Source organism: Symphalangus syndactylus, chromosome 8 (assembly GCF_028878055.3).
Source record: "Symphalangus syndactylus isolate Jambi chromosome 8, NHGRI_mSymSyn1-v2.1_pri, whole genome shotgun sequence".
NCBI lineage: Eukaryota > Metazoa > Chordata > Mammalia > Primates > Hylobatidae > Symphalangus > Symphalangus syndactylus.
The window spans coordinates 138,526,059-138,547,027 of NC_072430.2; the positions used below are offsets into that span (position 1 = coordinate 138,526,059).

The following is a 20,969-nucleotide window of genomic DNA, read 5'->3' on the forward strand; positions in this document are numbered from 1 at the left end:
CTACCAGATCAAATATTAGATTTGGAATGAAGATTTCTTCGCCTAGTGTGTAGGGGGAGACTGGAAAGCTGCTGCTGGTTTAGGGCACTGCATTTCTATGGCATTTTCCACTGCCGTCTGCTCAGCCCATTAACAACCCACAGTAGCGGGGGTAGGAGAGGTGAAGTGAACTAGGAGAAAATACCCAGCCAGGGCCGGACGCAGTGGCTCATGCCTGTAATCCCTGCACTTTGGGAGGCCGAGGTGGGCGGATCACCTGAGGTCAGGAGTTCGAGGCCAGCCTGGCCAACATGGCAAAACCCCGTCTCTACTAAAAAATACAAAAATTAGCTGGGCGCAGTGTCAGGCACCTGTAATCCCAGCTATTCGGGAGGCAAAGTCAGGAGAATCACTTAAACCCAGGAGCCAGAGGTTGCAGTGAGCCAAGATTGTGCCATTGCACTCCAGCCTGGGAGACAGAGCAAGACTTTGTCAAAAAAAAAGAAAAGAAAAGAAAAGAAAAGACCCAGCTGGTGCCTCTGCATCTCTTCCTGGTTCAGCCCCCATCAGCACACCCACGAGCACCTGTGGTGCAGACACTTGAGGCACACAGAGGGACCCCAGCCTGCTCTGTGACTCTCATCCTCTGTGGGTTCCAATCATGGCACCACACATCTGGCTTCCTGGGTGATGTCTTCTCTAAGGAAAGCACTCAGACCTAAAAACAAGTGCTTTTCAGTCTCTTTCGTACCTCCAGGTAGATTACTATATCTTGCTGTCCAGTGATTAAAATCCTTAAAATATGATCCCCCTCTGCTGACCTCTGCGGTTATTATAAAGGTCATAAAAGCATGCTAGGTGTTTATCCAGGAAGAAAATATATTTTCATTCTTTTTTAATAACAGCGGCAGGGGAAATTATTTGAGGAGGGAAATATGTGAGTAAACATCACATAAAACATGTGGCTGCCGTTTTTAACTTATTTTCATACCTTAAAAGTATGAGTATTGGTTACTACTAACCTGTTTCAGATAAGCTATCAACAATAATGCTGAATATAGTCTTAATACGTGTCACTCAAATCTATTATGTCAGTACTTGGAATGATCGATTTTGTGTACAGGGATATTTTAAAGCACTTATCTATGGAAAACTTAAGCTAGTCATATGTGTTCTTATTATGGAATTTGTTGTGGGTACAAGATTTCATAAAGCAGATTACATTTCTCATTCATAAAGCAATTGCCAACATTTGATTTGCTTCTGATTTAAAATAAAAGCCCCAAATGAAAAAGTGTAGGGATGTGTCCATGTGTTTTCTCCGGCTTGGCTCGGAACCTTAGTCCAGAGCTGGGTTCTGTGGACCAAGGTCTCTTTGATCTGCCTGACTCTGTCTCCTTCCTCCAGGCCATCAATACCTCCATCAAAAGTAAAATTCCTTGTGTGGTGGTGGAAGGCTCGGGCCAGATTGCTGATGTGATCGCCAGCCTGGTGGAGGTGGAGGATGCCTTGACATCTTCTGCCATCAAGGAGAAGCTGGTGCGCTTTTTACCCCGCACGGTGTCCCGGCTGCTTGAGGAGGAGACTGAGAGTTGGATCAAATGGGTAAGTTGTCAGGACCATGTGTGAGGGCTGAGAAAATAAGACAAGTTTGTGAGAAGGGAGAATGCCTTAAACGCACAACTCCACCAGCAGCTGCACGTGTTCGGTATTTTCTCCGTGCCTTTGAGGCTCAACAGGTGTCTTGCTGGAAACTGAAGTTCAATAGGTTACATGACTCACCAAGTGTATGATATTTCTACTTGAGATACTGCATTTTTCAGAGTTTACTAAAAAAGGGAAAACTGATGGTTTTATATGAATGTTCTTACTGGGACGTTGTAATATCTTAGTCAAGTCCAGGAGAGAGATAGACACAAGAATCTGGCAAAAAGAGATAAACATATTAGCCTTACTGATGGTGAAGGCAAAGCTGAAAGAGGTGGCTTGAGGCGCAGAACACTGGACCTGTGTGTGCTAAGTCTCAGAATAAGACAGATGAGCCCACCCCGACATAGGCAGCCCCGGACACCTGCTGACCTCCCTGCTGGGCTGGATGTGGCAGCTGCAGACCAGGGCACTAGTGCTTTGCAAGGAGCAAAGCCCAGTGAGAGAAGAAGGAGAAGCCTGGCTGGGCAAGGCCAATATTGCTCCCCAACCCTGAGTAGGGCTAAGTGACAGAGTGGAGATTGACTAGGCGGCTAATTTTGATGAGGCTCCTCCCCATGGAATTCTGTTGGTTGGGAAAAGCAGCATTCCCTTTCCAAAGTGCTTGTATATTTTTGATTCTCTAAACATTCATACCTAACTACTTTGAGTCAGTTCTGAACATATAAACAGGGCTGGGTGCAGTGACTCATGTCTGTAATCCCAATCCTTTGGGAGGCCAAGGCAGGAAGATTGCTTGAGGCCAGGAGTTCAAGACCTGCCTGGGCAATGTAGTGAGACCCCCATCCCTACAAACAAACAAACAAACAAACAAAAATTACCCAGGCATGCTGACATACGACTGTAGTACTAGTACCAGCTACTTGGTAGGTTGAGGTGGGAGAATTACTTGAGCCAGGGAGTTTGAGGCTGCAGTGATTTGCGGTGGGAACATGTAGTATGGGTGACAGAGTGAGATCCCATCTCAGGAAAAAAACAAAAACAAACAATCAAAAAAAGTATATAAGTAAGCCATTTCCAACGTATACATATCAAAGTAAGACACTGCATATTGATTGCCACTCTCAACATCATTTCCTGTGATGGATGGAATAAATTCAGTGGTCAGTTCAGGGTTCCCCATAGAGGAAGAAACGGATGACTCTTAATTTATCCACCAAAGATGGCCCCAGGTCCACTTCAGTGACTTTCCTCTTGCTCCTTGTACAAGTTGGCTTGCCAGGTCTTGACCAGGCCATGTCCAACGAATAGAGGCCATCTGAAGGGCTACCACACCCTTTATAAGGGATTTTGATTTCTGCTTCATGAAAACTGTTACAGGCAACTCATCTGAAATAGGCTAAAAGGCACATTCTACCTTCTTTGATTATATTATCCTTTCTGCAATTCATAGCTAATTCATATTCATACTGAATATATGCTAATGATGTATTATAATTACAATCACGTCAATCAGAAGACATACATCAATAATAAAAATTAGTCTGGGATTTAAATTAGGCACTCATACAGGGTTTTGCAGTTGGTACAGATTTCCCAAAAGACCAAGCTTAAGAGTGGGGTTATTAATTAATGAATGTACACATTCATGCAAATATTAATTAGGCAACCTTCCAGGGCAGTCCTGGGTGACCTCACTGACTATGTGGACAAGCAGCCCCAAAACCTGGACTCCCAATTTCTTGACCACTCTAAGCGACGTGTTATACCTCTCCCACTGGGCTCACACCTTCCTCTCCTAAAAGCCATCATGGTTATTCCCCCATGCCTATTCCTCAACTTCTCGAGAACTTGACCCTCCATAGTCTTCCAGTCTATCAACCAATCTAGATATCATTCATTTGTTTATTCATCTTTAACTCTCATTTATTAATTTATTCAGTAGATATTTGTTGAGCACATACTGCGTGCCGGGTTCTGAAATAGGCACTTCAGAAAGAATTGCGTACATGACAGAAACAGTCTGTATCCTCATAGACAAAACAGAATTTGAAAAAAGGTTTACGTTGAGTGATGACAGTACAGTGCATTATGTAACTGCAAGCTGAAATGGGTGTTTGGAAGAAAGGTAACATGGATACAAAAAGGCAGGTGCCGAGGGAGCCTGGCCTGGTGTGGGGCTTTCTGGAAGGCTTCCCGGAGGAAGTGACGTGGGAGCCAAGATCTGAAGGATGGAGAGAGTTAACGAGGTGGGGGCTGGGGTTGTGGTGGTGGTGGGAACAGCAAGTGCAAAGGTCCTGAGGTGGGAGGCATGCCTGAGGAGTGAAAGACAGCCATGAGGGTGGAAATGGTGAGTGGGAGCTCAAGAACTTGTGAGGGCCCAGCCCAGGAGTCTCCCTGAGCCCCGTTTGGTCTTGTTCAAGTGTAATGGGATATCATTAAAAGGTTTCAAGCAGGGAAAAAACGAGATGGGAGTTGTGTTCAGGAGAGCTCACTGTGGCAGCAGTGGGGCAGAGGATGGAGGAGGCAGGCGTATGCAGGATGGAGTCCCAGCTAGGGGGCCCCTGCGGTCGTCTCTGGGGCCCATCGGTTTACTTGGTATCCATATTCATTTTCTTCTTCTTCCTTTTTATTTCAAAGGAAAATAAAAATAAGCGCTTGGTACTGCCCACCTCCACTTGTGCCGTAGAATTTTGGGAACTTCACCCCTCCTCCCCCTCCGTCAGTCCTAGCTGGACCCCTATTCTTCAGCCTGAACAAAGGCTGCAGACAGATGAAGAGGGCCTTTCCTTCATGCTATCATCCCCGCCCACCCTCTCCTTCAAAATCTCCATGGTTGGTCTTTTCCCGCAGTTTTCATTCATTTCCTCATCACCTACCTGGGTGCTTTGAACTAAGACCTCCATCACCACCTTTCCCAGGCAGCTGCAGCCTCAAAAGCTCGCCTTCTAATTTCCAAATCCAAGGGCTCTTCTTGCCACCTTCAAACAGCCAGACCCTGAGACTTCGTCTCCCACCCAGCCGAGCCTCTGCAGTTCCAGATCCTTATTTCCAAACGTTGCCAGGGAAACCTACCACTACCTCAAACTCAGTCTAATGGAAACCAGACTTGCTCCCTTGGCTAGAAGGGGCCCTTCTCACCAAGCTCCTACTGAGCTTGCCAATGCTCATAACCTTGGAATTACGGGGTTCTTTATTTTTTAAAATGTCTTAAAATTAAACATTACAGAAAAATAACAAAGGACAATATAGAAAATTCTTAATCTGTTTCTCCAGTTTCCAAGCCTTCTTTCTTGTTTGCATTTGAGCTTTTATTTCCTATTGTTTAAATCTTTATGGGCACACTTGGATGGTGTCTATGGTCTTCTGTTGTCCCTTCTTTATTTACTTGGTCACTTAATAACTGAGCATCTGCCATGTGCCAAGCTTTGTGACACACACACACGCACATGCACATGCACACAGATGCACACATCTGTAGTCAAATGAGGCTCTCAGCTTTTTGATAGGGGCTTTTTGATACGTGTATAACCAATACTTTGTTCTCACTGTAGTCAAGGACTCATTACGATTCAGAAATGAGAAGCTGATCCGGAACTCCACTACAGGTGGTCTTTTTAAAAAGATCTCTCACAAAAAGAAAGAAGTTTATGCTCCTCATGCCTAAAATCTGTTGGCTGACAACTTTGTTCTTTAATTTTGCCAGCTCAAAGAAATTCTCGAATGTTCTCACCTATTAACAGTTATTAAAATGGAAGAAGCTGGGGATGAAATTGTGAGCAATGCCATCTCCTACGCTCTATACAAAGGTGAGTAAAAATAGCTCCTTTTGAAGTGTCAGCTTTGTGTTGCCTTCTGTGGCTTTTCATGAGTACATTTCTTTTATAAAACAGCTTTATTGAAAGGCAAACTTGTACTTAATTTTGATGATCCCAGATTGGAAACTAGAATAACTATGCTTGCCCTGGTGAGGTGAATCTCCTTGGTCATATGTATTTGATAGAATAATAATTTTTATGTCATTAAAATACTGGTCAAACACAATCACAGTAGTCTCCAAAGAGCTATTTCTAACAGTGGTTAAAAATGATTTTTTTATTGGGCCTCAGATTCCTTTGAGAATATGGCAAAACTATGGATCTTTGTCCTAGCATTCTACATATTTGTACACATATGCACACGTACTTCACACATAAGCAATTTTGCATTTAATTTCAGGGGTTTACAAATTTCCTGAGCCTTATGAATGAACCTCGGGTTAAAAAATTCTCATTCATGATCTTTGCTGCTTTAGAATTCCATAAAGTGGATGTTACCCATAGTAAATAGATCCTTGGTTATCTAGACTTGAATTGTGTGACTGATACATGTAAATTAGCTAGAGTAGAGCCAGGCACATCGGAAGTGCAATTAAAGCATTAGCAGTTTATTAGAATTATTCTTATTGTACTTGCCAGACATTTGGTTATAAAGATATTTATTAAAATGGAATTATATCTGCACAGATACATAGATGCAGAAAATATTAGCTCTGGAAAAGACAAGAATAACATTGTTGAAAGGTGGCTTGTTGTTTCATAGATTTAGCTGTAGCATAAGTCAGATACAGCCTTGAAATATAATACTATGGAATCTGAATCTATGGAAAAAACCTTTACTATACCATTATTACACTGTTAGGATATGCAATGGAAAAACATTACTGTAGCCTGAGTTGATCCCCATTATTTTTGGGACATACAGAATGTGGTTAAGAATGAGTGAAGATAGAGTGAATGACAGTTTGAGTGTCTGAATGTAAGAGAACATGCTTAGCATCACCTGTGACAAATAGCTCTGATAATTGGCCACACTGAATGGTTCTGACTCTTATTTCTGGGCCTTTGGTGAGTTGCGTCTTTTCCTGCCCTTTTACAGCCTTCAGCACCAATGAGCAAGACAAGGATAACTGGAACGGGCAGCTGAAGCTTCTGCTGGAGTGGAACCAGCTGGACTTAGCCAATGATGAGATTTTCACCAATGACCGCCGATGGGAGGTAAGCACGAAGCTCTCCTGGGTTTTTCCAGTGTTGGGTCTGGACAGTGGTCTGGGCAATGGCTGGTCCATTTCCAACAAGGTCTTCAATACTGAATGTCTTAAAGGATTGTTCTGTTCTGGATTGCTGAGGCTTAATTTCCTTGTCTGCAGCATGGGATCATAACATTGACTTAGTAGGTTTGTTGTGAAGAGATAACAAAAATAAATGGTATAAAATAATATCAACTCCACACTGCCTTCAGCCGCAACGTGAGGGTGATTCTCCATCTGGGTGTAGAGATGCAGATCTCCTCCTGGATGTGCGTGGGCAGAAGTATGGGAAAAATATATACTAGATGATTGAAAGTAGCTCAGCTATAAATCAAGATGGCAGCACTCTTTTTGCTCCCTGCCCCCACCAGCCTAGCCAAATTCTGATTAGAGAACTGTCCTAGTGAGATGCATAAGAGACAAATAGAACAACTTGACTGACGCTCCCCAGTGAATGTCTTAGAGCAGGGGTACCAGTCCATGGCCTGTTAGGAACAGCAGGAAGTGAGCAGTGGGCGAGCAAGTGAAACTTCATCTGTATTACACCAGCTCCCCATTGCTCGCTTACTGCCTGAGCTCCGCCTTCAGTCAGATCAGTGGTGGTATTAGATTCCTATAGGAGCGTGAACCCTGTTGTGAACTGCACATGTGAGGGATCTAGGTTGTGCGCTCCTTATGAGAATCTAATGCCTGATGATCTGTCACTGCCACCCATCACCCCCAGGTGGGACTGTCCAGTTGTAGGAAAACAAGCTCAGGGTTCCCACTGATTCTACATTATGGAGAGTAGTATAATTATCTAATGATATATTACAATGTAATAATAATAGAAATAAAGTGCACAATAAATGTAATGCTCTTGAGTCATCCCAAAGCCATCCCCCCAACCTGGTCGATGGAAAAATTGTCTTCCAGGAAACTGGCCCCTGGTGCCAAAAAGATTGGTGTCTGTTGTCTTAGAGCTAGAAACTCAGGACTCCCCTAGCCACCTGAGCACCTTTAATATGGAAGTTGCACATGCAATAAAAATGGGGTTTTTTTCTTTCTAGCAGACTGCATTTTCTCACTTTTCAATGTGATTAGTGTGTTAGGATTGCATTTTCCAGCAGTATCCTCCTGTGTACAACTAAAGTGCAGTCAGCCCTAGGAGCCTTGTTCAATGAAAATTATTATGAACCATCACACTCAGTTTTATAAGGCTGCTTCTTTGTTTTCAGCTTTTCCAAATTAATTTCAGTCATTAGGGGGCCGTGATAATATATGTAATTTTATACATGTATGTATAGATTTGAAGGTGCATATATTTCATAACTTTCATTCTTGGCAGAAAACACTTTCAGGCCTATTGTTGTATAATCAAAGACTAAGACTCGATTTATATTAACATGCGATCAGTTTTAATGAGAGCAGCATAAATAAAATAATGGTTTATGAATTTTTAAGTTATTCATTCCTTTAGCAAACATTATCTTGTGTGTGGTGTTTGTAGTACAATGAACCCTGCTGCACATTGCAAGGCTTTAATTAGTGGAGGGAAGTGGAACTATAAGTAGGTCCAGTCAATTGATTCATAAATGAATTACTGTGTGTGAAATGTTCTATTTAAGTGAGGTCAAATGGTACAAATAAACTTAGGCACATCGTGAATGGTACATTTAATTTTATTAACTCAGCTAAAGATGGTTAAGGGTTAAGGGCACAATGGCTAAGGAAATGGACTCTGGAGCCAGCCCATCTGCATGACTTTGGGCAAGTTACTTAACCTCCCTATGCCTCAGTTTTCTCCTACAGTGGCATGTTAGAGCCAGCTTGTATTGGCTTGCAAGAGCCAACTGCTAAATTTTTAGAGATTTTCTGAGTTGGTTGTTAAATACAGTCATTATTAATCAGTTATATTTGGCTGGTCATAGTGGCTCATGTCTGTAATCCCAGCACTTTGAGAGGCCAAGGCGAGAGGATTGCTTGAGTCCAGGAGTTTGAGATCAGCCTGGACAACATGGCAAAACCCCACCTCTACCAAAAAACAAAAGTTAGCTGGGCGTGGTGGCACGCACCTGTAGTCCAGGCTACTTAGGTGGCTGAGGTGGGAGGATGGCTTAAGCCCAGGAGGTAGAGGTTGCAATGAGCTGAGATTGCACCACTGCACTCCAGCCTGGACAACAAAGCCAGATCTTGTCTCAAAACAAACAAACACACAAAAAAACCCCAAAAAACAAAAAAATTAAATTATTCAAACTTAGAATTACATCGATTTTATAGAATTCTATAGAATTACAAAGGTAATCAATAATCATATCATTGTTAAATTATTTGACTACATTTACCGTTACCTTTGCTCTGAAGGCCAATTGTGTGTATTGTATCTGGAAGCTGGAGATGCTATACAATGGTGAGCCACTCCACATCTCTTCCCGATTCCATGTTTAGTGATGTCACATTGGTAGCTGAAACTTGGCCACAATGGGAGTATTTACACCATAGGAATCAGCAAACACTACAAATTAGGGCTTCTATTTTCTTTGAGAGAGCCAGTGGTTCAGTGTTTACCAGTACCCAACTGATCATCCGAAAATGGAGATGACGATAATAGTAGTACTTACCTCCTTGGGCTGTTATGATGATTAAATCAGATAATGTTTCTAAAGTGCTTAGAACATTGGCACACATGAAGCATTATTTGTTTAAAAATAAAAATCTCTGGAATGTTGATAATATTTCTGTGACTTTTTACAGTGCCCAAGCAGTTTCCCTGTGTGTGTTTACTTGCCTGTCATACCAATCCACAGCACGGATGATCCCCTTTGTGGTTATTAAATCAGGGCTCCATGGGTATCATGGCAGGGGGAGTTGCTGATGGTTTTTTGAGGGCCTGCTCTGAACTTGAATCTCTGAAAGGAATTTGACCTGCATTAGCTTATTTCATCCTCACAACCATCTATTTCTTAGAAGAGCAAACTGAGGCTCAGAGACACAATATTCCAGATCACATGGCTGGAAAATGGTAGAATCAAAGTTTGAAAGCGAAGATGTCACTGATGGCAAAGCCTCTTCCCATATGCTGGTGGTTCTCAAGGTGGACTGGTGGCAGTCTGGGAATAACCTTGGCACTTGTTACCTTGCAAATCACCAGTCTCCACCTCAGACTTGCAGAAATTCCAATATTGACTCCCAGCATTCTGCATTTACTGGGCCCTCCAGGTGGTTCTGATTAAAGTTTGAGAACCACTGCCCTATGCTAGCGAGTGTGTGACCAGTGGAAAGGCCAATGGATTTAGAAAGAAAAGTGAAATGCTGGACATGAGGAACACTTCCTTTGAGGACAGAGGAGAAATCATAGTTGCCATTGTTCCAGAGGTAGCCCCCTCTTCCCCTGCTGAGCCCTGCTGCATCCACAATGTGGGGACTCAAGGAACCCTGGACAACTCCTTCCCTAGGCAATGTGTGATCCCCATGAGACCAACATTAGGCAGGAACAAAACTCGTTAATGCTGCTGTGGGCAGAAGACATCCACCTAGACCAGGGATCAGACATGCAATGTAAGAGAGTAAGTGGGCCGGTGGGTCCCAGGGAGGAGTGGTGGGGACTGTGGGGAGCTGGAGATCCAAAGCTCTGGGAAGCAGCTGCCCCTTGGCTCCCGCTGATGGTTCCCATGTTGACTTTGTTGGAGCTGCTGGTTTTTACTCTTTTTTTTGTGGGGGAGAGGGGGACAGAGTTTTGCTCTTATTGCCCAGGCTGGAGTGCAATGGCATGATCTCAGCTCACTGCATCCTCCGCCTCCCAGATTCAAGCAACTCTCCTGCCTCAGCCTCTGGAGTAGCTGGAATTACAGGCGTGCGCCACCACGCCCAGCTAATTTTTGCATTATTAGTACAGACGGGGTTTTACCATGTTGGCCAGGCTGGTCTCGAACTCCTGACCTCAGGTGATCCACCCACTTCAGCCTCCCAAAGTGCTGGGATTACAGGCATGAGCCACTGTGCCCAGCTTTTTTTTTTTTTTTTGAGATGGAGTCTCACTCTGTCACTCAAGCTGGAGTGCAGAGGTGCAATCTTGACTCACTGCAACCTCTGCCTCCCAGGTTCAAGCGATTCTCCTGTCTCAGCATCCCAAGCAGCTGGGATTACAGGCACCTGCCCCCACACCTGGCTAACTTTTTTATTTTTAGTAGAGACGTAGAGATGAGGTTTCACCATGTTGGCCAGGCTGATCTCAAACTCCTGACCTCAATTGATCCGCCCACCTTGGCCTCCCAGAGTGCTGGGATTACAGGTGTGAGCCACTGTGCCTGGCAGCTTTTACTCTTAACTCTTAACGCTGGAAATGTAGATTTTGATGAACTTTCTAATTTTTAAATGTTGGCAGTGGAATAAAATTGTAAGAAATGCTATAGAGGGCACACAGAACACAATTGAGAGCTAGAGTGGCCTGTAGTCCACTGACGGCAAAGCCTCAGTGTTTACTTCTGTGTCTGAAGTAAACATCAATGATCCTTTTTTTTTTTTTTCTTTTCTTGAGATGGAGTCTTGCTCTGTCACCCAGGCTGGAGTGCAGTGGTGTGATCTTGGCTCACTGCAACCTCTGCCTCCCGGGTTCAAGCAATTCTCGTGCCTCAGCCTCCCGAGTAGCTAGGACTACAGGTGTGCACCACCACACCTGGCTTTTTTTTGTTTTGTTTTGTTTTGTTATTTTAGTAGAGATGGAGTTTCACCCGGTTGGCCAGGCTGGTCTCAAACTCCTGACCTCAAGTAGTTTTCCCATCTTGGCCTCCCAAAATGCTGGTGATGTTTCTTAAGATTCTCCATAAGTTCCTATGGGCTAAATTTTGTCAGAAGCCCAGAATGTAGAGCTAGAGATAGTTAACAATCAAGTATTATTGTCAAGTGTTCCAGTGACTTACTGGTATGTAACATGAGCAGACATTGGTTTGGTGGCATGTGGTTTGCATATAGTTTGAAACATTCTATTTTAACACCTGTATTTGAGAACGCAGTCACCATAATAGAAGGTTCCTGGGTATCTGTGAAGGGCAGCAGATCTCAGTGCAGCGTAGAGACAGCACTTGTGTCTGGGTCATAACTGGTGTCTACTGTCGACTTCAGAGAGGTGGTTCCAGCTGTACTACTACCCCCACACCCCCACCCCCTGATGGAGTGTTTCCTCTATGTCTAATACTGGGGAAAATTTTTGACCAACATTATCTCTACATGGGTGTATTTATCTCCACTTTCGCAAGGGGCCAAGTCACATCCAAATTCACATCTAGGTGATGACAAAGATTTCACCATGCCATTCCCCTGTTTAGAGGTTTGAACTGTAATCCTCTGTTGTGTTAAAATGGAAAAAAGATAAACTTTGTTCTCAAGACAGGATTGAAAGAGAAGTTGAAGATATTATTATTCTGTGGCTGGAAATACGGTGCTACTGAGGAATAAAAATGCCTAGTGTTTTCCTTACCATATTTTTGTAGTATTGTTAGTACTGTCGCTATTCTTTCTCCTTAGTCTGCTGACCTTCAAGAAGTCATGTTTACGGCTCTCATAAAGGACAGACCCAAGTTTGTCCGCCTCTTTCTGGAGAACGGCTTGAACCTGCGGAAGTTTCTCACCCATGATGTCCTCACTGAACTCTTCTCCAACCACTTCAGCACCCTCGTGTACCGGAATCTGCAGATTGCCAAGAATTCCTATAATGACGCCCTCCTCACGTTTGTCTGGAAACTGGTTGCGAACTTCCGAAGAGGCTTCCGGAAGGAAGACAGAAATGGCCGGGACGAGATGGACATAGAACTCCACGTAGGTACTGGGAGAGTTGCCTGCTTGAGTTGTGGGATGTTTTGAGGCTTCCCTCCTAAGAGATCTTCATTTTCCCTACTCTCTAGCTTATTGCCATAAAATACTTAACACACTGACAGTGTTAATTTTTTTAACTCCCTTTACTTAAGATAAGGCGTCTGTCTATAGGGTGAGTCTCTGCTATTTCTAATGTGTTGCTTTATGCTCTATACTACACTGTATTTCAGACTAGTTGGCAGTTTTTCTTTTTTTTGTTTTTGAGATGGAGTCTCGCTCTGTCACCAAGGCTGTAGTGCAGTGGCCGAATCTCAGCTCACTGCAATGTCTGCCTCCTGGGTTCGAGCAATTCTTCTGCCTCAGCCTCCTGAGTAGCTGGGACTACAGGCACCTGCCACCATGCGTGGCTAATTTTTGTATTTTCAGTAGATACGGGGTTTCACCATGTTGGCCAGGCTGGTCTCGAACTCCTCTCTGTGTGATCTGTCCGCCTCGGCCTCCCAAAGTGCTGGGATTACAGGTGTGAGCTACTGTGCCCGGCATCTTTTTTCTTCTTTTCTTTTTTTTTTTTTTTTTGAGACAGAGTCTTGCTCTGTTGCCCAGGCTAGAGTGCAGTGGCCTGATCTCAGCTCACTGCAACCTCCGCTTCCCAGATTCAAGCGATTCTTCTGCGTCAGCCTCCCGAGTAGCTGGGATTACAGGCATCAGCCACCACGCCTGGCTAATTTTTGTATTTTCAGTAGACACAGGGTTTCACTATGTTGGCCAGGCTGGTCTCGAACTCCTGACCTCAGGTGATTTGCCCGCCTCGGCCTCCCAAGTGTTGGGATTACAGGCGTGAACCACCGTGCCCGGCCTCAGGTTTTCTTAGTTGCAGAGCTTGGGGTGGTATACTTTCTGAAGGTATCTAACAGAGAATGGGGCAATCAAATAGCTACATGCTCATGTCGTAGTCAACCGGCCATGATCTGCTTAAAATAGCTGCCTGCTGCCCATGCGTGTGAAGGACTGAAGAATGGACATGTGTTCTTTTGTGAGTAAAAGGGGAAGTGCATGTTTTCAAAGGGATAAATCTGGATATTCACTTGAGACAATTTTGTGCCTGTAACACCTATAATCCCACAGGACTTCTCATTTTGAGTATAGGAAGGCCCAGTTTCCAATTGCCAGCACCTGTAACTCTTTGCCGAAAGTTTGTCCTGATCAGAGCCCAGTAGTGTACAAATACCTCCACTTGAAGGAGCTGACTTTAAGGTTTGTGCTCTACTCTGGCTCCTAGAGTTGGCTAGTGGGGCTAATCTCTAGTCATCCACCAAGATAATTGACTTGATAATGCACTTTTTATTGGGTTCCCTTTTTTTCTGGTATCATTTCCGCAGTTCTCCACTGGTTTCCTTGTGATCGCGTCCAAAATAAACTACTTGCTTCAAATCCTTGTCTCAGATTTCTTCTGGGGAAACCCAAACTAGGTCATTATCTTTTGTAATCATGGAATTTTTAGAGTGTGTGTATGTGTGTTGCAAAAATCTAAATGCACTAGGTGTTTGCAGGAATTGGAAGTGTCTAAAGAGCTTCTGTTCGACTATATTCATGTGAAATTTCTCTGCAATATGCATAATATGCCTCATGCATTTTATACGTTGGTAAAATCTGTAAAGAAGTTGAAAAGGAATATATTACTTATATCCATTTAGTTGTTTTCTATCTGAAAAGTTTCCCTTGAAAGGTACAGAATGTTGAAAGGAGCTGGGATTCTAATTGATAGGTTAGGCATCGAATGTTTGAATAACAGTCCAAAGAAATAAGCCACAGTTTTATGTTGGGATAATTGAACTTAAGCCATAGGAAAGTTGTAATCTAGTTTGAAGAATTTTTTTCTAGAAGAGAAACAGAGTTATATGAGAAGGAATTGCCTTCTGTCAGCCTGTCAGGAGTCATTCAGTTTTCAAATTGCTGTCAGGGCTTTTTTCACCCTTTATACCTTTTCATCTAGTTGTACTTTGTCTTTTATGACAGATGAAAGATTTGGTGTCAAAATTAGACCACCCAATGAGTTGCAGAGGTGAAAATCACATCACTGTACTGTGAGAATGGAGTCACGCACAAAGCCACAGAGCCCTCCAAACGCGGGCTACTCTCCTAGGGCTTCCTCATCCCAGAACAGTTTCCATTTGCACATGCTGACCACATGCTCTAACTCCCCAGGACGTGTCTCCTATTACTCGGCACCCCCTGCAAGCTCTCTTCATCTGGGCCATTCTTCAGAACAAGAAGGAACTCTCCAAAGTCATTTGGGAGCAGGTAAGTGCCCAAGCCCACAACAGATTTACACCAAATGTGTGCTTTGTTATAACAGTTCTGATCCTCTCAAAATTCACGTGCCTAATATAAAACATCATCAGTGAAATGGGATGTCTGAGGTCAGATGAACATGGTCTCTGTTCCATGTTGGTGAAGGAGTGCTTGGGAGGGACCGTCCCTGGAAAGTAGTCGGGCTTGGGGGGCAGTCCAGCAGGCACCTGCTTCTCAGGTGTGTGTGGGTGTGTGATTGTTTTCCAAGTGATGAGGTATTCACATTTGATTTTAAAAAGTAATTTCCAGCTTTATCACATTATGGACAAGAGGTAGGGCCTTTAAAAAATTCCGCTTTGGAAAGTTTATTGAGAATTTTCCTTGTGATTTAGCCTGTAAGAACTTTTGTAAATGGTTTATGGGCACTCGCATTACTTTATTTTGAGAGATAAGCTTAGACATTGAATATTGAATTCACACACTCAGTCTTAAAGTTACGTTGTTCAGGTCTTCTGTGTTCTTACCCAGGCCCCACTCAACCTTTGAGCTATTCCAGTATGAGACTGAATTAGACCTCCCACTATCACGGTCTTACTGTCAGTTTCTCATGGCATTAGTCTTAATATTTTTTATATGCTAATTCTATGTTCAAAACTGCGAACATATTCAGGTTCCAAGTTATTTTGTGTTCATTAAAAATTTTACTTTGAATCATTATGAATAGTTCCTAGGTTGAGCTTCGGGCTCCCTGACCCCAGAGCAGTTTCCATTTGCACGTATTGATCGCATTCCCTAACCCCTCCCATCAAATTGATTCTACTATTTCCTGCTTTTGCCATGAATACATTCTTGTTGGACATTAACGTTGACTTGACCATTTCAAGGGATTAAGACTTAACCTTAGGCTGGGCTTGGTGGCTCACACCTGTAATCTCAGCACTTTGGGAGGCTGAGGCTGGTGGATCACCTGAGGTCAGGAGTTTGAGACCAGCCCGACCAACATGGCGAAACCCTGTCTCTACTAAAAGTACAAAAATTAGCTGGGCGTGGTGGTGGGTGTCTATAATCCCAACTACTCGGGAGGCTGAGGCAGTAGAATCACTTGAACCTGGAAGGCGGAGGTTGCAGTGAGCCAAGATCATGCCACAGCACTCCAGCCTGGGTGACAGAGTGAGACTCCATCTCAAAAAAAAAAAAAAGAATTAACCTTAAAATTCTCCACCCCCCTAAAAAGACCAGGGGCTGCACTCTGGCAGCCCTGGGAGCCAGCAAGCTTCTGAAGACTCTGGCCAAAGTGAAGAACGACATCAATGCTGCTGGGGAGTCCGAGGAGCTGGCTAATGAGTACGAGACCCGGGCGGCTGGTGAGTCCACAGTGTGGGATGCTGTGGTGGGCACAGATCTTCCATGCAGTACAGACATTGTCAGTGGCACTCACAGGCCAGATGGTAGAGGTCCGTGGCATGTCCAAGCTCCCCAGCCTGATTGAGGGCTGCAGACCACAAGGTCTGGATGCCACAAGCTCCTAGGTCCTGGCACATATGGAATTTTCCAAGAATGAACATGGGAAATCTTGGGCTCTCTGATCCCATGGCCACCCAGGGCCATACCCAGGCCCAGTTCTAAGCAACTCAGGGAGCACTGGACTATTTTTTTTGGGGGGGGCGGGTATTTCTGGATGCTGTTACAAGACTGTGACAGGGCTGAGATTTTACCTGACTTGTGCACTAACCAGTTAGCCTGCCAGTTTCATATGCACACACTGCCAGAGGACCCAGCCCCTGGACCTGCAAGACTCATGGTTTGTTACTCATGGCAAAAGCAGCAGCCTGAGCAGCATCTCGGGTTGCTTCCCCTCGCCTCGGTTCCCAAGGGGTAACTTGAATAATGGTTGCCCTGCAGCTCCCTGAAGTTAGGACACGCTGAGCTTCTATCAGCGCTGCAGTTGAGATTACTTATTGCCTGGAGTGGACGATACTCCGCTAAGCATTACTCTCCTGGCATGTCTCAGGACGCCTGACTGCTGTTTGCTAGTCAGTCCTCGAAAAAAGCTTGCCAATGCCCTTTGCATAGAGGCCTCAATCATTCAGGAAAGTGAGAAATCCGGAACCGATTGCCTCTGAACAGGATTTTAAATGAGAATTTCAGGCCTTCTCGGTTTTTTCCATTTTCACTTGACAGTTTTAAGTTTGCAACGTGGTATTTGCATCCAGGTTTGTCTAGTGTCTTATCAAATGTAAACATGCTCATGAGTTTAGCTTGTCTGTGTTGGAATAAAGGTGTCTAATTATTTCTTTTTATTTATTAAAATTTCAAAGCAGTTCATTTCTGGATGACCTCAATTAAGCAATGGCTCCTAATATTTTTACTTTAAAAAAATTTCCTCTGAGGATCTACACTGCAATTTCTTTGTCATTAGGTCATGAAATGTAAGCACACACTAATGCAATAGGTCAGTGTTTCTTTTCTTTTTTTTCTTTTTTTTTTTTTTGAGACAGAGTTTCGTTCTTGTTGTCCAGGCTGGAGTGCAATGGTGTGATCTCGGCTCACTGCAAGCTCCGCCTCCCAAGTTCAAGCGATTCTCCTGCTTCAGCCTCCCGAGTAGCTGGGATTACAGGCGCCTGCCACCACACCTGACTAACTCTTTGTATTTTTAGTAGAGAATAGGGTTTTGCCATGTTGGGCAGGCTAGTCTCAAACTCCTGACCTTGGGTGATCTGCACACCTCGGCCTCCCAAAGTGCTGGGATTACAGGTGTGAGGCACTGCACCTGGCCTTTTTTTTCTGCGTGCCTTGTCTGCCAAAGAACCTTACCAAGAAGGCGTAGAGTTCAAACGAGATGGAGGAAGGGCTGCTCTGATTATGGGGGGGTGGCGGTGGGGAGGTGCAGAAGGTCTAGATCCCTTCTCAGTGGCTGAGGCTCTTCTGCCTGAGCCCAGATGGAAGCCCGTCAAAGAGAGGGGCTCCCTGTGTCCAAAGCAGCTCAATCCAGTGAGCAGGTATTGTCACCTGCTGCCATCAGGAGCTCTGCTGGGTTTGTCTTGCCTTTAGAAAATCCTGCTATTCAGTAACGAATTGTGTTGTGATGGCATTTTCTATGCCTTTTATAAGAGTGGACTCACACCCAGGCTATTCTTGGATTCAGGGGTTGGCTGGGGGTGGAAGCAGGACAGTTTTGGTCATGTGCAGCTCTTACACCAGCTTCTCTCTGTGCTGATGTCGCTGTAGAGCTGTTCACTGAGTGTTACAGCAGTGATGAAGACTTGGCAGAACAGCTGCTGGTCTATTCCTGTGAAGCTTGGGGTGGAAGCAACTGTCTGGAGCTGGCGGTGGAGGCCACAGACCAGCATTTCATCGCCCAGCCTGGGGTCCAGGTAAACCATGCTCAGCCACCAGACCACATGGCCAGAAATGGGGCTTTTATGTCAGATGCTACTAGCGGCATTAAATATTAAAAACAAACCTTATTCTCCAATATAAAAGCCATAGAAGGAGTGGTTTGGTGATGATGTGGGGGATGGCCGAGTATAGGCATTGGTCGAAATCCATGCTTTAGATGATGGTGCAGGACAAAGAATATTCTTTGAGTTTCCACTAAGCAAACAACACAGCACCGTAATTATGAGCTGTGTCTCTGGATCCCACTGCCTGGGTCTCCATCCACTGTACCCCTAATGAAGTGTGTGATGATGGGCCAAGTTACATGAGCTCTCCGAGTCTTAGTTTCTTCATCTACAAAATGGGGATAGTAGCAGATAAAGGGTTATTGTGAAGATTTAAGGAGATAATATGTGAAAGGCGTTGGTCCTTTATTTAGCTATTGCTATTGCAGTTATTATTAGTAGTGATAACAGTAGGGAAACTATTGTGAAACGGGTAAAAGCAGTCTAGAGGTTTTCTGCGCTGAAGTGAATGAATTGTAGTTTGCACCTGGTGTCTCAGGCTGCAGAGGGGAGCTTTTCACCCACAGTTCCAGTGGTAGAAGTGTGGGTGTGAGAAGGGGAGGGGGAAGGGAAGAGATGGAGGGACAAACGCTTGTCAGCCACAGCTGTTATACACAAGGCCACATTTCGTCTTCACAGCACCTGTGGGGATGGGTGCCATCCCATTTCACTGAGGAGGATGCAGGAGCTCAGAGAGGGTCTGGAATGTCCTTCCAGCTTGCACTGCTGCGAAGTAGCAGCACTGGGATTGGCTCTTATGTTGATTGCCTGCAACTTTCATGTCATGGACTTTCCATGATATCATACAGCCAAATGTTTATGAACAAAACCCATTTACTACTGCAACTAAGCTAGATTAAATGAGAGCATTGATCCATGACAAGGAGCACGCGGAGAGGGTCTTGCTATTGCTCAGTTTTAGCCTCTGCTGCAGTGTAGTGGGTAGAAGTAAGGCTGGTGCTGGAGTCGGGGTGTGCCTGGGAGGCTGGGCTGGCTTCCCAGGTGGGCCACACTCTACTTATGGCTTCCTGGGCCCCAAACCCCATCTCGCTTGTGTCCCAGAACTTGGGGCCCTGGGGAGGCTGGCTTTTACTCCTGTCCAGGTTCACAGATCCTGAGGTTTCAATCAGATGCCAAGTCATTCATTTCACTGAAAATCTTACTATCAGGCCACAGTGGGCCCAGCCCGGGAGTTTCCTTTCTATAGTCAGGGTGCTATGTGGGGTCAGAATGCTGCCAGTGACCATGGAACCCAACCCAATGCTGTAATTTCCGTGACTGGGGCCTGACAGTGACACTCAGTGATGGCCTGGCGTCTGCATCACCCCAGCAGAATAGGAGAGTGAGGAAGACTTGTCTTCGTTGCCCACGACCCCCACACCCCCTCCCAAGAAGCAAACCCCAAAGTGAGGGTTTCAATGCAAGGAGTTTATTCTGGAGGTGAACCTGGGAAGCACAGGAGGCGCCAGTGAGACAGGGAAGGGACAGGGACAGACATGATGTGCTGATGAGGAGGTTGCCACTGTGGGCACCCGGGGCTCAGCCTGCCGGAGACCTCTGGGAAACCGTAGAACCTGCTTCAGTGTTGCCCTGCCCAGTGCAAAGCAGTTGCCCATTTACCCACCAACTGCAATTGTTTGTTTGCTGAAAGCTGACACCTTGTTCCAGGACACTAGTCTTCATGGGTCAAGCACGCGCCTGGCTGGAGCAGCCCTAGGCAGGGGCCCTCAGAAGCAGCCATCCTCCTCCAAGGGGCAGAGTAGGTGCCCAGGGCCGGAGGGGTGCATGTCAGTCCCAGCCCTCCTAGCCAGCACTGCGAAGGCCCTGGGTTTCCCTTTTCCTCTGCTCCTGAGACACACCAATCTCCTTCTGCTTGACGGGCTATTTTTTGAGAGATGTGGGTCCTTTGATGTGGTCGAATCTATGCTCCCCTGCTAACTCTCAGAGCTACTATGAGTTTTCTAATTTCCACCTTTGTGGAAGTCCCTTCTGTCCCAACGTCAAGGGTTGATACAGTCTGGGGAGAGCTTTTTCATGCATTTCAGCCTGAATTGATGTCAAGACACCAACAGTCTCCCGCTTCCGAACTTCCTTTTAGTTTCCTGACAAAAGCATCACCCGTCTTTCTCCAGAAATGAATCCTTGGGGACCCTACAGGTAGTACTGGCTGTGCCTGTGAATTTGTGATCATTGAAGACAAAGGAGCCAGAAAGATACTTGTTTAAACTTATGTAATAAAAATGCGAGTTAGATAAAAAAATTTGTAGGTTTATTGAATTTGAACATACACAACTATTACTTTAAAGTGCACATAATCCAACTCAGAAAAAGACTTAAAATAAAACCAAGTTTGGCCAGGCATGGTGGCTCATGCCTGTAATCCCAGCACTTTGGGAGGCTGAGGCGGGTGGATCACCTGAGGTCGGGAGTTCGCGATCAGCCTGACCAACATGGAGAAACCCGGTCTCTACTAAAAATACAGAAAAAGAAAAAAAAAAAGCCAAGCATGGTGGCACATGCCTGTAATCCCAGCTACTCGGGAGGCTGAGGCAGGAGAATCCCTTGAACCTGGGAGGCGAAGGTTGCAGTGAGCCGAGATCATACCATTGCACTCCAGCCTGGGCAACAAGAGTGAAACTCTGTCTCAAAAAATATAAGGGCGTTAATTCAAAGAGCTGTATATTTTGGGGAAAGTGTAGGGCAGGGAAGAAAGTTTGCATGCCATGCTGCATATAGTTGTGTTAATAAGG

General features: G+C 44.9%; 1 protein-coding gene across 2 annotated transcripts in view; it reads left to right on the forward strand.

The window, feature by feature from the left end:
* The window catches only part of TRPM8 (transient receptor potential cation channel subfamily M member 8), a 160,822-nt gene that overhangs the window by 91,589 nt on the left and 48,264 nt on the right, over positions 1 to 20,969 (forward strand). For both annotated transcript variants that reach the window (XM_063645322.1, XM_055291029.2), the window contains 7 exons: positions 1,387 to 1,584; positions 5,333 to 5,435; positions 6,544 to 6,662; positions 12,197 to 12,487; positions 14,690 to 14,785; positions 16,011 to 16,140; positions 18,005 to 18,150. In XM_063645322.1, the coding sequence (XP_063501392.1) occupies positions 1,387 to 1,584; positions 5,333 to 5,435; positions 6,544 to 6,662; positions 12,197 to 12,487; positions 14,690 to 14,785; positions 16,011 to 16,140; positions 18,005 to 18,150 (1,083 nt within the window). The remainder of the gene's footprint in view (positions 1 to 1,386; positions 1,585 to 5,332; positions 5,436 to 6,543; positions 6,663 to 12,196; positions 12,488 to 14,689; positions 14,786 to 16,010; positions 16,141 to 18,004; positions 18,151 to 20,969) is intronic.